General features: G+C 44.0%; 1 protein-coding gene across 5 annotated transcripts in view; it reads left to right on the plus strand.

Annotated features, from left to right (window-relative positions):
* KIAA0825 (KIAA0825 ortholog) overlaps positions 1–16,267 on the plus strand; it is a 473,150-nt gene that overhangs the window by 89,317 nt on the left and 367,566 nt on the right. For all 5 annotated transcript variants that reach the window (XM_088444682.1, XM_088444683.1, XM_088444681.1 and 2 more), the window contains 3 exons: positions 8,637–8,719; positions 12,132–12,356; positions 15,954–16,210. In XM_088444682.1, coding sequence (XP_088300808.1) covers positions 8,637–8,719; positions 12,132–12,356; positions 15,954–16,210 — 565 coding nt within the window. The remainder of the gene's footprint in view (positions 1–8,636; positions 8,720–12,131; positions 12,357–15,953; positions 16,211–16,267) is intronic.

The raw sequence follows: 16,267 nt of genomic DNA on the forward strand, positions 1-16,267 counted from the left end.
ATATTTCAATATATCTGGGTGACTTACTATTATGTAGAAAAGGGAGGGGGGGTTTAACCCCCTATTGTTCCTCAGCACACTGAATTATACTTGCAACAATATATGAACACTATATGGTAATAGAACTTCAGAGATATTGGTTGCATGCATTTGCAAATACATGGGAAGCTGCTAGGCCACGTTACGGCTTCTCTGTTACTAACACTGCACTGTTACTCTTTTTCCATTTTCGTGTGATGCCATTGGGGGGTCCTGGGCTGGATGTTTTTTGGGGTGCTCTGTGCCCCGGATGTGAACCCCTTATTGTTATGGACTGCTAGTGACAGAGAAGCCGTGACGTGGCCTAGCAGCTTCCCATGTATTTGCAAATGCAGCTGCCATTTTTTTTTGTTTTTTTTGTTTGTGACTTATTATTATGACAAGCTGTTGTCCTTTCCTTGGCGGCTATGAACCAAATTTTGTTGATAACCGTTTGGAGGGAAGGAGGGTCAGGGCGTTTCCAATTTACTCAATATTTTATCTAAGGAATCAATGGGGAGCGCGAGGAAAGACCATGGATCCTTAGTGATTGCTGCATTAGTTACCCTACCTAAAAGGGCCTCTATAATAGACGACTGCGATCTGTGGTCATGACCACCAGATATGTATGAAGGTGTTCATCTCTCCACAGCCGCTCCAACAGAGAAAAAATATAGATTTTATTCACTCTGGAGGGCACCATATACATAGCCACTGACACTGTACAGTAGCATTCGCATGCAGATACACCCGCAGTTGAACACAGAATATATGCATGCTGCATGTCATTTTAATCAGCAGAAGCTGTTTGTGCATCCTATTTGCATCGATGTGCAAATAAGTCACATTTGAAGGTAAAAAGTCGCATGGAAAGGCGCTCAGCGCTACCGAGTTGCACGGCACTCATGCGTTATGTGTAACGTGACTTGTAGGTCATGGAGGATAGATGTACGTTGACACATCTGTACCTTGTTTACAAGCCTGGAGCACCCCCTTATGTCTATATGTCAGCCTGGAGCTCCCCTTATTGCATGTCTATATACCACCCAAGATCCTCCCTTATATACTTGTATGCCAACCCAAAGCTTCCCCTTATGTCCATTTCCCAGCCTAGAGCGCTCCTTATGTCTGAATGCAGCCCAGAGCCCCCTATTTATGTCTATATGCTAGCCCAGAGTACCCTTATGTCTTTATGTTAGCCCAGAGACACTTTGTCTTTATGCTTGCTCAGTCTCCTTATGACTTTATTCTAGCCCAGAGCCCCCTTATGTCTGTATGCTAGCCCAGAGCCCCCTTATGTCTGTATGCTAGCCCAAAGCCCCCTAATGTCTTTATCCAACCCTTGAGTCCCCTTATGTTTATATGTCAGCTCAAAGTCCCCCTTATTATGTATGTCAGCTCAGAGACCCCTCCTAATGTCTATACAAATGTTCCTCACTTAACAACCTACCTGTTTAACAACCGCTCGGACTTACGACCAACGCTCTGACAAGCTGGAACCCATAGTACTATGACTAAAATATTACTTTAAATGTCTTTTTTTTTTATAACTTTAATTGTACTATACAGTATGTCAGCTTTATGCAAGGTAAAACAGTTACAGCATGAAGTTTGAGTTTACTTTTAGACCTTTTTTTTTATTCAGAATAAATAAAAACAATTACATGTATATGCGGCTCCTCATTTAGTGGCCAATTCATTTAGTGGCCTAGTCATAGGAACGGAACTCAGTCATTAAGTGAGGAGCATCTGTCAGCCCAGAGCCCACCTTATGTCTATATGTCTGCACAGAGCCCCCCTATATCTGTATGCTAGCCCAAATCCCCCTTATGTCTGTATGCTAGCCCAGAGCCCCCTTATGTCTACATATTGTAAAGTGTGTACCCGGCTTATATGTCAGCCCAGAACCCCCCTTATGTATATATGTCAGCCCAGAGCCCCCCATTATGCCTCTGTCAGCCCAGAGCCCTCCTTATGTTTAAATGCCTTCAAAGAGCACCCCCCAGTTATGTCTCTGTGCCTGCATAAAGCACCACTTATGTCTATATCCCAGCCAGTGCACCCTCCTAATGGCTATAACCCAGCACAGAACTCCCATTATGTCTACATACCAGCCCAGAGCACTCCCTTATGTCTACATGCCAGCCCAGAGCACCCCTTATGTCTGTATGCCAGTCCAGACCCCCCCTTATGTCTGTGTCAGCACAGAGCCCCCTTATGTCTATATGCCTGCACAGAGTCCAACTTATGTCTTTATGCCAGCCCATAGCCCCCTTACGCTAGCCCAGAGCTCATTTATATCAGTATGCCAGCCCAGAGCCTCCTTATGTCTATATTCCTGCCCAGAGCCCCCACTTATGTCTATATCCCAGGCTAGAGGCCCCCTTGTCATGGACCTGGTTCCAAGATACTACAATCTCTCACCACTGTTCCTAACTTTGTCAGGATAAGCACTCACTGCGTGACATGAATCTGACACAGAGTTAATAAAAAAACAACTACTTTACCTGGTCTGTCTACAGAAATTAATTTAGTCCTCGTCTAAAACTCACAATTACTTCTCAGGTCTGCCATGACTTAAGCATGAAGCACTGGGCAAGCCCCCAGCATTACAAGAGCAGGGCATGACACGCAGTTATGCCCCCGAAATGTCATATGTGCATTCAGTGTGTGCATGAAATCCACAGTGGTGCACTGGGTGACACCAACCGGGTTTGGTATAAAAGATAGACAGGAATTAGATAGACAATGTCTAGATGGACAACAGATGTTAGACAGGCAATAGGTCGACAAGAACAAAAGGTCAACACAGAAGTGGTCAACATGGATGAAGGCCGACATGGTCAAAAGGTTGAAACAAAAATGGACAACAAACTGGTTGCCTTAACCCTAACTGTCGGTGTAAGTGCCTAACCCTAACGTCCCTTCTAGTGCCTAACCCTAACCCTCCAGTAAGTGCGTAGCCCTAACCCTAAAAACCCCCCAAAAAAGTGTCAGTCATTTTTGTGTTGACCCTTTGTACAACTTTCATCCATGTCGACCTTTTGGCCATGTCAACCTATTGTCTGTCTAACATCTGTTGTCTGTCTAGACCAGTGGTTCTCAAACTCGGTCCTCAGGACCCCACACAGTTCGCTTTTTCTAGGTCTCCTGGCAGGTCCAAAGGTGTATTAATTACTCACTGACACATTTTAAGAGATCCACAGGTGGAGCTCATTATTTCACTAGTGGTTCTGCGAGGAGACCTGGAAAACATGCACTGTTTGGGGTCCTGAGGACCAAGTTTGAGAACATGTGGTCTAGACATTGACTGGAACCCACACCAATCCCAGTGACGCTACTACGTACAACTCTGAATCAGGCTCACTGAACAAAATGTTTTTAAGACAAACTTAAACATTGGTGTCTTTTATACTCTATTCTAGATTCTCTTGGGCAGATCACTCCTTTCCCTTTTTTATTGTTTGCATGTCTTTGTATGTACTTGTGCAGTGTCATTTTGAAATAATAAAAAAAAAAGAATACCAACTTTATTCATGGTTAACTCACAGTTGTTTCTGGTCCTGATAGGTTTACATTTTAGATATTAGATCCCAGTGATAATTAATCATGTAATTAATACAATTTGGAGAAATAGTATGGGATAAAACTAAAATGTTAAAATCAATCTTAAGAATTATATTATCTCTATCGTATTTGCAATATAGTGTTATAGTCCCATTTAGAAATATATATTTTCACCTTTGTCTGTACTTGTTGTTGTCATTTCAGGTGAAATATGTAGGCAGGGTTTTTTAAGCAGAACCTGCTTTTCCTAATCTTATTTAAGTGAAAAGAATTGTTATATAATAGAAGGATTTTCTGAGAGATACCATGGGCTAGGCCATGGCAGCCTTGCTCTTTTTGCCCTTTTATCAGTGGTAACATTTTCCTATTGTAAAAAGTCATCACAAATGAATAGAGAATGTAACATCACGGCAGTCATATTGCCTGTTTAGAGCTTTCAGTGTTCTTTAAAAACTTAATAAAGGTCTCTTCTGAGGTTGGATTAAAAGAACCTGTTAAGAAGGCAATTGCTTCCCAAGAGATAACCTCTAATGATAAGAAAAAGGGGAAAAAAGTGTTATTGCTGCTTTCACATTGTCAAGACAGAAAGGTCTCTGTATCTTTGTCCTACAAATGCATTTTGAGAATAATCTCATTCTGCTTGAAAAGATAAAAATCCTGGTACTTCTTGCCTGCCAGCATCTTAAATTTTCACTAAGGATTTGATAGGGATTAGAAGTTTTCTATTTGTGCAAGCGGCTATAGTAGGTGTGATCAGAACTGAAATAGGGGCTGCTAGACACGTGATCTCCAAATCCCATGCCATTTATTTTTAAAAATAAAGTTGACCAAAGACTGAGGATTGTATCCCGAAACCCAGTATAACTATATTCTATATGATAAAGCTTGATGATATGATAGTGATAAATTGTTTCATTGAGTATATTTTTCCTGGTCCACATGTATTGGTACTGGTATTATTCCATAACTTTATTTATTTTTTATTATTATTAAAAATATTTGAAACACAATAGACCCAGTGATCGCCAATATGCGCTATAACGCATATTTTACCCCCAAATGAGGCCCGGGGTCTCACTTTTTCAAAATGGGATGGTCCCCAGGGACGCACTTCGCTGCCAGCCAATTCCCTGAGTCCTGGGTAGGTGATTGATGTCTCCCCTGGCCCAGCTACAAGGAGGACTATAACAAGGGGTGGCGCCAGCAGCAGCTCATACGTGAGGAATGTTGTGGACTGCCCCGGCATGTAGACTGAGGCCTGGCCTCCCGGAGGGGAGGAGGGGGGGTTGGTGTGGTTGCGGGTGGGGGCTGGTTAAGTGTGGTGGGGGTTTATTTAAATAATGCATGGCAGTGTTGCTATTAATACAAACAGGGTCTGAAGGTGCTGAAGGAAATCATGCGCTGCTGCCCCTCCGGCTGTTTGGAGGCAGAGATCAGACTCACATGGAGGAGCAGAAGCCAGCAGCAGGCTGGACAGGGGGGCAGAGTAACAGAATAGCGCTGTGAATGAGGATGGAGAGTACTGCAGCGCGTCTGGTCCTAGCAGTCCCAGGCTTTCTGCCTCTAATCCCTGCCTCCGCTCCACATCTAATACTCAGTGGCACCCAGCCCCTTCTCCTGTCCCTACTTACTCCTCCTGTCCCCAGCTCCCCTCCACCTATACTCTCTGACTCCCTGATTCTTCCTGTTCCCTGCTTCCCACCTCCTACTCCTGTTCCCTGCACCCCACCTCCTACTCCTGTTCTCTGCTCCCTACCTCCTACTCCTGTTCCCTCCTCCCCACCTCCTACTCCTGTTCCCTGCTCCCCACCTCCTACTCCTGTTCCCTGCTCCCCACTTCCTACTCCTGTTCCCTGCACCCCACCTCATACTCCTGTTCCCGGCTACCCACCTCCTACTCCTGTTCTTTGTTCCCCATCTCCTACACCTGTCTCCGGCTTCTCAGCCCCTTCTCCTGTCCCTACTTACTCCTGCGGTCCCTAGCTCCCCTCCACCTCCTCCTGTACATGGCTCCCCTCCACATCTAATACCTGGCACCCAGCCCCTTTTCCTGTCCCTGCTTACTCCTCCTGTCCCCAGCTCCCCTCCACCTATACTCTCTGACTCCCAGATTTTTCCTGTTCCAGGCTTCCCACCTCCTACTCCTGTTCCCTACTCCCCACCTCTTACACCTGTCCCCGGCTTCCCACCTCCTACTCCTGTCCCCAGCTCCCCTCCACCTAGAATCTCTGACTCCCTGATTCTTTATGTTCCTGTCTCCCCACCTCCTACTCCTGTCTCCGGCTCCCCACCTCCTTCTCCTGTCCCCAACTCTGCCTCCCACACATCAAGAAGACGAGGAGCTATATAAGGACCTGCAGTATGAGCGCAGTTGCCCCAATCCAGCTCACACAGAAAAAAAGACAGAACAGTAGACAGCTAGAAGCAGAGAATTCTTTGAGCATTTTTGTTCAAAGGTAAGAGTAAAAAATCTTTTTGGTATATTTTTAAGTTTCTGCATAATTTTATGTATCACCACTATGCAAAAACAGTCTAATGCAGAAAATTTCACAGAAATCTCCTGCAGAAGACAAATGGAGCCTATCCATTAGCAGATGTATTTCTGAGCGATGAAAGACAAAAGATATCCCTTGAAAATTCCGGTGGCTGTGCTGAACGATATCTGTCATGTACATGACAGATTTTGGCAAACGATGAACGATATCGCATGACATCATTCAGGGAGTGGATTTTTTTCTCTGCAGTGCTCTGTAGCTGCTGCTAATATCTTTTATCATTCGTCGTTTACCTCATATAAACTGCACGATATTGCTAATATCGTACAGCTATATGCGATAATTGACCAACATGTTGGAGAGATGATAGATGCGATTTATCGGCTGCGGGAGTGCGCATCTGTCATCGTTCAGGGCCTATCCATTAGTAGATATAATGAATGATTGAACGATATATAGTTCAATCATTAATTTTATCTGCTAATGGATAGGCCCCTTAACTACCACAGCAGACTGCAGTCCTCATATTGTCTATGTAGAAAACTGATTCTATTGGGGATATCAAATGGGCATTCTAGGGGTATGTGGGGAAGTGTGGTGGCATGTGGGGAGGTATAAAGCCTAAATTATGATGGGACCCAGAAATGGTCAGGTAGGACCCCATTTTTTTAAGTCGCACATGCTAGCGATGTTGAATGCAGTTGAGCAATTTTTTTGCTACTGTAGCACACACGGTGGGCCGGTCCAGTCAGGGCCTCCGAGGGAGGCCCAGATGTCAGAGGTGTTGATTTGATGTGGGCTCGCCAGCTGATTAGAGGTGGCACACTGGCAGGCAGTCTTGAAGAAACCGCACCGCCGGTCGCGAGGCAATCAGAGTTCGTGGATTGGTAGCCAATCAGCAGTGGCGGGTCCAGATTGGCTGCCAGTCCGAGAGCTCCGATTGGCTACCGTCTCCAGATTCAAATTGCTGCAGCTGTCCATGACTGTCGCTGCGCCAGATGTAATTAACTGGCGATCCGGACCCAAATCCACACCTGCTGGCTGCTGATGGCACACAGGGGGAGGCAAGAGGCTGCTGGAGGGAAACGGGGAGGTGAGTTGTTGGGGGGGTCATAATGTATAAGGGGCACTACTATTGTTTACTATAATGTGTTATGTGGAGCACTACTACTATGTGGCATCATCTGTAAAGGGCATCACTGTGTGTGGTATAATGTGTAAGGGGCATTACTGTGGCATAATGTATAAGGGGCACTACTCCTGTGTGCATAAGGGGTACTACTGTGTGTCATAACCTGAATGGGTTCTGTGTGGCATAACATGAATGGGCTCTGTGTGGTGCAAACGTATGTTTTTTTTATACTTGGGGGGGGGGGGGGTTTGTGGCTGGTCTTTTGAGATTTTGATATGTGGTCTACAAAGTTCTAGTTACACCCTTGCAAGCAGACCCAGAGGCTCTAGATTTGGTATGAGCTTGCATGAGTCATCAAGTTTGCTCAGACTGAAGTTAAAAGGATACTTTTGTATCTTTCTCACAGGATTTTGGCAGACTGGGAATTTCCACTGGAGCCAGCCAAGGAACCAGTGTAGTTTAAGAGTGTACCCATTTTTAGTGATTGTGTGACAGTGTGTGGCCGTGACGAAATTCAAACCTAGGCAAAAACCTAATTCTGGTCAAAATACACCACCTTGCCAAACTGGGTGGAGCTAGGTCCAAAACTCTGGCTGTGCATAAAAGACAAATAGATGGACAGACAGATAGACCGACAGACACACTTTCTCGATTTGTTTTACGCAGATATTTTACTGTTCTCTTAGGGCAGAGGTTCCCAAACTCGGTCCTCAAGGCAGGCACCCGAATGGTCCAAGTTTTAAAGATAAACATGCTTAGGCACAGGTGACGTATTTAGTGCCTCAGTCTTTTGATTTAACCATCTGTGCTCAACCATGGATATCCTTGGATTGCCTTTTTGTAAGTAGTTTTTTCTCCAATGCTAGATACCAATGCAGTTCTAAAGTATTACTCCTGCCAGTATTTCTCTGGATCCATTACCCATTTCTGACAACAGTGGGAAAGAGGAGTTGTAAGACGTGTTATGTTTGTTTCTGACACAGGGGTGGATTCGACAGAGCTGCAACTGCCAGCCACAAAGTTGGGCTGATTACTCAAGAACTGCAGAGGTCCCTGACATTGGGATACTTATAGTTTTGCTAGATAAGGGCCGGGGGACCAGTGGGTGGAAAAATTATGAAATATACAAGGTAGTATTCTTATAAATCCATTACATCCTGTGCAGTGGCGGCGGTGTGTTTGTTACTGTGTAGTGCAGACTGCTCTAACTGCGGCCCACACTACACTTAAATACTGTGGGGCCCGAGGGACACTGGCAGCAGATGCAGTGGCGCTGTTGGATGCAGGCGGCTATTGGCCTCTGCACCACAGCGGGCCCCGGTGCAAGGCACCGGCTGCACCGCCACTACTTTCGCCACTGATCTGTGTTGTTGTGTTTATGATTTCTTCTTTACTGTGCTGAATCATGTTTGTTTTGTGTGTAGGAATTGTGAAGAAGGATTGCGGTGACGGGAAAGCTAATGAAAGCTGCATATTGGATGAGAGTTCCTTGCTGATGAAGGAAATGGTAATGTGTGTACTCTTATTTTTAGTTGTATATCAAAATGTTTCAAAGTTTATTTTAAAACAATATATGCAAATAATAGAAGACTCTTTAACTTTTCCAGGATACTTATGTGTTGCGCTGGATTTTCTTTATTGTCCTCTGTACCTGAGCATTGAGGTCAACATACTTGGAAATATTATTTATATTTAAAGTAGATTATTTAAAAATGAATAACACACTTGTTTCTCTTTATTTCCAACAGTTGATATTAAGATGATTTACAAATAATTGGTATAATATTTTCTGTTGTCTCCCTGTAGAAAAAAGCTCTATTTACTTTGTGTGTACGACATACTTGCCTTGTGCCTTGCTTGTGAAAGTTACACCAATGTGCATGGTTTTAAAATGGACGTGTACTGTTCCGCCTGAGAGGCGTGTCATAAAGTTGACTTGATCCAAATGTAAATGAGCCCCAAAGCAGCAGTTGTTGCTCAGTAAGATCAACTTGTTGATGAAATCACACTGATACATCGCTGTGCCTTTTAACCAATGCTGGGAAATTAAACTAATAATCCTAATTGAATGTCTATATATCTAATTTATTTTTAGCCTAGTATATAACAGCTACGTAATGGGGTGCAATCAGGGAGATTGCTGGACTCTCCAGGGAGTCAGGGAGATTTCTGCAATTCAGGGAGAGTTGGCAATTATGGTGTAGGATAATGCAGTCAACCTGTATCAAATAAAATGAAGAGCTACTAGTCTGGGCTCACCAGCTGCCCCTCCATTCCTTATTCAGTACAATAGTACTTGTAAACAACCCAAATTGATGAATCATAATTTGTTTGTTTGTTTGTTGAATAATGTTTACAAATTGTCTTTTAAGCATTGGTAGATATTCTAATAATTTCAGCATCTGATACTGTATCCAACATGTGGGCAAGCATCAGTCGGTGACAGGGGAAAAAAAGACAAGAGGTTGCAGCACCAGTGATATGGATAATGCTAGGGGAAGAACAAAAGTGAAGAGGGTCCTGCCCAGGAGAACTTACAGATGGGCCCAGCTAGTTTGTACTGTATGTATTTCTATAAATGACAGAACTCACACATCACCAAGTGATTTCTGTAGTGAAGATTTAAAAAATAAATAAAGAAAAATGTCCCTTACCAGGTCTCAAACCTGGGACGCCCACGCTTGCAATGCGCTCACCCAAACCTCTAGCCCACACACGCCAGCCATGTTGAAAGCTGCACCTGTTGTATACAACACACAGTGTATCAGCCTAGTGCTGATGCACTGTCACTCCCGTCCAGCTCCACTGGGCATGTGCAGTACTATGAGGCTCTATAGGCCACAGCATAGTATGACTAGCAGGGTGCTACGTGTCGTACTGTATGGAGAATCACACACCACTTTCTTGAGCACACAGTGCATCAGCTGTACAGTGGCATAAAGTAGCATAAAAATGCCAGGTGTTATTGAGTTGTGGACAATGTATTGAGTACAGTAGGCTTTGATAAGTATACTGAACTTCAACTGCTCGGTCTTTATGCAATGCTGGGAGTGCGTCTTTTTGGTCAACACAGATACCTGTATAAATGACAGAACTCACACACCACCAAGTCCTGTAGTGAAGATTTAAACAAAAAAAAATGTCCCCTACCAGGTCTCAAACCCGGAACGCCCACTCTTAGAAGGCGCTTACCCAAACCATTAGCCCATACACGCCAGCCGTGTCGAAAGCCGCACCTGTTGTGTACAGCACACAGTGCATCAGCCTAGTGCTGATGCACTGTGTCACTCCCGACTGGCTCCACTGGGCATGCGCAGTACAATGAGACTCCATACGCCATAGCGCGACTATCAGGGTGATATGTGGGTACTGCATGGAGCGCCGTACACCATTTTCTTGAGCACACAGTGCATCAGCAATCCAGTGGCATAAAGTAGCATAATAATGCCAGGTGGTATGAAGTTGTGGAAAATGTATTGAGTTCGGCGGCATTCAACAGACGCAAATGATAGTTGGGGAGCATTAGTGAATATTTATCCCGCCTTATTAAAAGCGGATCACTGCTTCTGTCAGCCAATCATCGGGCGGTGATATAGAAAATGCATTGGAAAATGTGACGCATGACCTGTGTAGTTTAGGAAAAGTGAAACCTGGTGGACAAAATGTTGTATTACATGCTATGACTTTTTTTCCAGTGCTATACTATGTTCTGTTACGAAGCATTCTGTGTGGCGTGACTCAAGGCGTACTGTGTGGTGTGAGATGCATGGCGCGCTACATGGCTTATGGAGCAACAAACTAGCTGGGCCCATCTGTACATGCTAATAGGAAGGGGAGAACTGGGAAGGATATATGGTGGAGGGGTAGAGGAGAGGTGGGCTTTATGAGGAAGGCTGTTCAGCTGTAATAAAATGGTGTGTCTAAAGGGTTCCTCTGAATCTGTGGAACTGGTGAAAAGTCTGATAGGAGTGATACAGTAGTGATTTATTTGTCTGCAGCATATCATATAAGCTCAGAAAACTGTCTCCTTCCTTTATGTTATATTTCTAGTTAACATGTTTAAACGTTAATAATACATACAGATGTACAGTACGGCTTCAGATTCAGAGTTGGGAGCATACTTGCCTATCCTCCCGATTCGGCCAGGAGCCTCCCGAAAATCGGGTGCCGCTCCCGCCCCTCCAGAAAGGCAGACAAGCCTCCCGGTCCCCGGCGACTTGCCTGCCCCCCGCGATCACCATATAAAACCCAGCAGGGGAGGGGACGGTGACGCGATTCGCACTGAATCGCGTCATCGTTTCCCCGCCACCCTGCTTCACAATGCCATTATTCTCGGCGATCGCAATGTCACGCCCATGCCCCGTCCCCGGGTTTGCATCACGTACCTGGCCACGCCCCCTGCTGATGAAGGCCGACAGCTCTTTCCCGGGAGGAGGGAGCTAAAAGTCGGCAACCCTGGTTGGGAGTAAAGCAAAAAAGCAAGTACCTTTACTCCTTGGTAATACTATGCTGCACTGCAGGTGGGGCAGTTATACAATACTGTATACAGATATTTAGATTTGAAAGGGTCATTCCAAACTCAAATCTAAATTACAGTGTAAAAATAAAGCTGTCTAGAAATTGTGGGCTACATGCAACAGCAGCCAGTATTTACCCTGCAAGAAAAAACAAATTAATGCATTTGTATCCCTTGCAGTGCGACATGGTTTGTCCAGGTGTTCCTTTTATCATATTTGCTCCCAACGTAGAATCCGCCCCTTAACTTTATTCTGTTTCTCTGATTTCATTGGTTCCTTGTAAATTAAAATGTTGTATTCTCATAAATATTGGTGTCCCTCACAAAACAAATGCTTTCCCTTTATGTACTGTAGGTGGCAGTAACTGTTAAATATTGGTGATATATGTACCTTGTGTTGTAGCCGACCTTGAAATTTGATTGGAGGAACCACTTGAAAGACTTGTCACGTTTCCTGCTGCCTGGTCTAACTGGTGAAATGGAAGCTGTGACCGCTTGTGTTCTGCAGCGAGACAGTGAGGAGTTCTCAACCGCTGCAGGGTCCCGAATGAGCCTTGTCCACATCACTGAATCATATGAGCATTATGGAGCCACTTCAGAAAAACAGAGGCCAAAAAAAGTTGCTAAGGCAAGTGCCAAAAATCTACCAAAGAAATTATGTTGGTTTCATTGATTCTCCCCTCCATCCTTTTATTTATTTAACTTAAACTTGATAGCAAATGCATTAATCACCTTCTAAAGATTCTGTAGCATTAAAAGAGGCAATATAGACCATTTGCAAAGCACAAAATATATGCAGATTCACAGAGCATTTAATATTGTCATTTGATATCTGCATAACATGGAGCATGCCCACATTGGGTTGTTTTGGAATTACTTTAGAAAAAACTATGTAAAGAGAGCCGGTGCAATGTTAAGAAAACCTTGGCTGCCAATGGTTAGCAGGCACCTAAAACACAGAGGTAATGACTAAATGTATATAATGCCCACAGAAGGCACCAGAGGCTGACAGAGAAGAAATTTGTGAAGCTGTCAGCTGCTGCTCCTCACTCATGCAGGGTACATGCTGCATTCTGTACACATAAACTGGCCAGGTTTCTCAGATGGGCAAGGTTGTGCCCCTATTACAACTCTAAGTAGGGCTGTGTACACTATGTAGACAAAAGTGAATGCACACCCCCGGGCAAGCGAAATGCATATCATTGCACACGAGATCCAAATGTCCACTAATGAACTTTCGACAAGAACACGTTGTAGGGAGGCCCATGCACTTGCAGTTCTACGGAAACAACAAATGATTTTATCAGGACGACAATGCCACCTATCATGTTTCCAGGGTGACACTGGACTGGTATGCAGAAAATTTGGTAACCTGGATGGACTGGCCAGCTCAGAGTCCAGATCTTAGCTCCATTGAGAACCTTTGGGACAAATTGGAGCAATGGGTACATGCTAGGCCGACTTGACCTTCAGTGTCACAGTTGGTCACTGCACTTAATGTAGAATGACAAAACATACCGCCTGCTGTTGTCCAGGAACTTGTGGACAGTTTGCCAAGAATGGTGTCTGCAGTAATCACTCCGCGTGGTGGACCTATAAAGTACTGATGTCAATAAATTCTTGTTGATCTAGTTGCTGTCAATGTCCAATCACTTTTGTCTATATAGTGTCGTTTGCCCCCTCCCCCCCATCCTCGTTCCTGCCCCCAGCAAAATATGGGTTGCACAGGTTCAGATTTTGTACCCATAACGAGGTTGCTCTTAGCTATTACTCAACCCCCAAATATGAACTTTAAAATATATTTTTGATTTGTCTATGGACCTGTTTCATAGTCATACACAAAGCATCCGCATCTAAGTCAACATTACGTGCTTATTTATTTGTTAACATTTATTTATAATATACACTAGCATATTTACAATTGGGAACAGAACGTTACTGGGTAATAACAGACAGGCAAAGGGATAAGAGGGACCTGCTTGCAAGGGAAATTGGAGTTAATACAATACCTTTATTCAAAATGGGCCAGATATTTTGTTTACATTTGCCATTAAAAATGCAGCAATTCCATCTACTTGCCCAGGAGGACTTGCCCAGGAGGACTTGCCCAAGACAAACTTATACTAAATACGAACGCAACATTGCTGTCTATTTGCAGCCATTTAGCCACAAGTGCAGATTCAGCTGACTTCCATTCTATTCTGAATAGCCTAACAAATCTGCTAAGATGCGTATGTCCGCCTCTGGCGCATGCAACATGTGCAGTGGAAGACCACAGATGCTGCCACGTTGTGTGCCAACCCGAATGGAACTTTATGTCTATAACATCATCTAGGAATGTAAAAATATTAAATTATCAGAATATGGATTAATTTCTAAAGTGACAATTCATACAGAGCAGAATATATATGTAAACTTGTAGATGTATCTGCTCTCATTATAGTTATATATGCACTTGCTAGATAAAACATGATAAATTCATTAAAGACTTGTATTATAGATTTAAGCTTAATAACAAGGTAGACATACAATATGGACAGAACAAATACATACTTGAAAGAAAAGGGTAAGGCAGGCCCTGATTATGAGACAGCTATAGGAGTAGGGTAAGCTGTTATAAAGAGGGTTTTTATAGAGCTTTATGTGAAGCCTGTGATCTGATCCTGGCATGATATGTAATCAGTGGCGTAACTAGGGCAAGATGAAAAACAGAGCCCCCCCCCACTATGCGCGTGCGTCTGAAAAGTGGACGTGACCACCGAAAAATGGGGACGTTTCAACATGACACATCATCGTTTCTCGTCACTCTGGGAACATTCCTTTCCATTCCATATGCACTTTAATGCCCCCAGTAGTAGTGCCCCTTATGCAGTGCCCCCAGTAGTAGTGCTCCTTATGCAGTGCTCCTAGTAGTAGTGCCCCTTATGCAGTGCCCCCAGTAGTAGTGCTCCTTATGCAGTGCTCCTAGTAGTAGTGCCCCTTATGCAGTGCCCTCTGTTGTAGTGCACATTATTCTGTGCCCCGAGTAGTAGTGCTCCTAGTAGTAGTGCCCCTTATGCAACGCCCTTTGTTGTAGTGCACATTATGCTGTGCCCCCAGTAGTAGTGTCCCTTATTCAATGCCCCCTGTTGTAATGCACATTTTGCAGTGCCCCTTCTACAGTGCCCCCAGTAGTGCCCCTTATACAGTGCTCCCAGTAGTAGTGCCCCTTATACAGTGTTCCCAGTAGTAGTGCCCCATACATATAAAACACACAGATACACACAATTACCCGAATCCCTGCTCCTGCGCCCACCATCCAGCTCGGCTATGGAAGAGACGTCATGATGTCTCTCCCTTCACTCACTGCGGGAGCTGGAAGGTGGAGCTCATGAGTGAGCTCCAGCCCGGCTTCGGCCCTGGGTGCAGCAGTATTGTTTAATAAAAGGGCATGGTCTGGAAATATTTCTTAGTTGGCTATGACAGGAGAAGTCAAATGTGACACCAAAGCAACTGCTTTTGTAGTCTGAGAAATTTCTTGTTACTTACGGTGAGAAAGATTTGAAGAGAAGTGGTGTCTTAGGGAGGCGGGAAGATAATTTTGTTTTGGACTGAAAGTACTCTATATAGTTAGGAGTACCAGCTCTGGGACCCTTTCTTCTGCATTGAACAGCTCCAGCAGAAATTGGTGTCAGATGATCATAATGTCGTCTCTGCTGCCCACTTCATCATCACTATACAGGCACAGGGCCTGGCACTGCATTGTAAAGGAAGTGTACTTCAAGTCATGACGATATGCCCAGCAATTTCACCACAGACACTATATTGACACTGCTTAAATGATAAGGCTTTCCATATATATAGGGTCACTTTCAAAAACATTTAATGACATTGTAATAGACATTTGCTAATTGTGAATATTTTGTGTTTTATATGATTTTCCTACAATTGTAGATCACTCCCATGTGAGAGAGGTTTTGTAGAAGATATTGCACATTATGGTTTCCAGAATTTTTGTGATGTCGTTTGTTTACAACAGAGCTAGGGAACACTGTGGAACCAGCTGCTGTCGACTACAAGTCCCAGCATGCCTTCCTATTGTTGGCATACAATGTTAACAGTCACTGAATGTCAAGCTAACCTTATGCTGAACTCAGGAGTTGGAATTATATCATATATTATATAAAAAGCAACTGCAAGCTGTCTTGAATGTCTACTAACATGACATTATCTCTTTTTCCTCCAGTTTTGTTTTGACATCACAGAAGAATTTGATGGGCTGTTCCCCCTGGCATTGTCGTGCAGAGATGACTCACTACAGAACATAAGGACTTGCTTTGTGGAAGCCTTTAGTAAAGCAGTGACTTCAGTCCTGACTAGACTGGAAGAGTGGAGCTCACAGGTGCCAGGCAAAGCTCCTGTGCAGACAGCCCTTGTTGTTATATCTTCCGCTATTCATATTCTACATCACCTTACACACTATAATGAGCAAATGAGTAAGCGGTATGTATGCCTTTTCCTATCCTATTTCTCTTATAGCTCATACATCAGTGCACTATA

The sequence above is a fragment of the Taudactylus pleione genome, unplaced genomic scaffold (genome assembly GCF_031769625.1).
Source record: "Taudactylus pleione unplaced genomic scaffold, aTauple2 ptg000370l, whole genome shotgun sequence".
In the NCBI taxonomy this organism is placed as follows: Eukaryota; Metazoa; Chordata; class Amphibia; order Anura; family Myobatrachidae; genus Taudactylus; species Taudactylus pleione.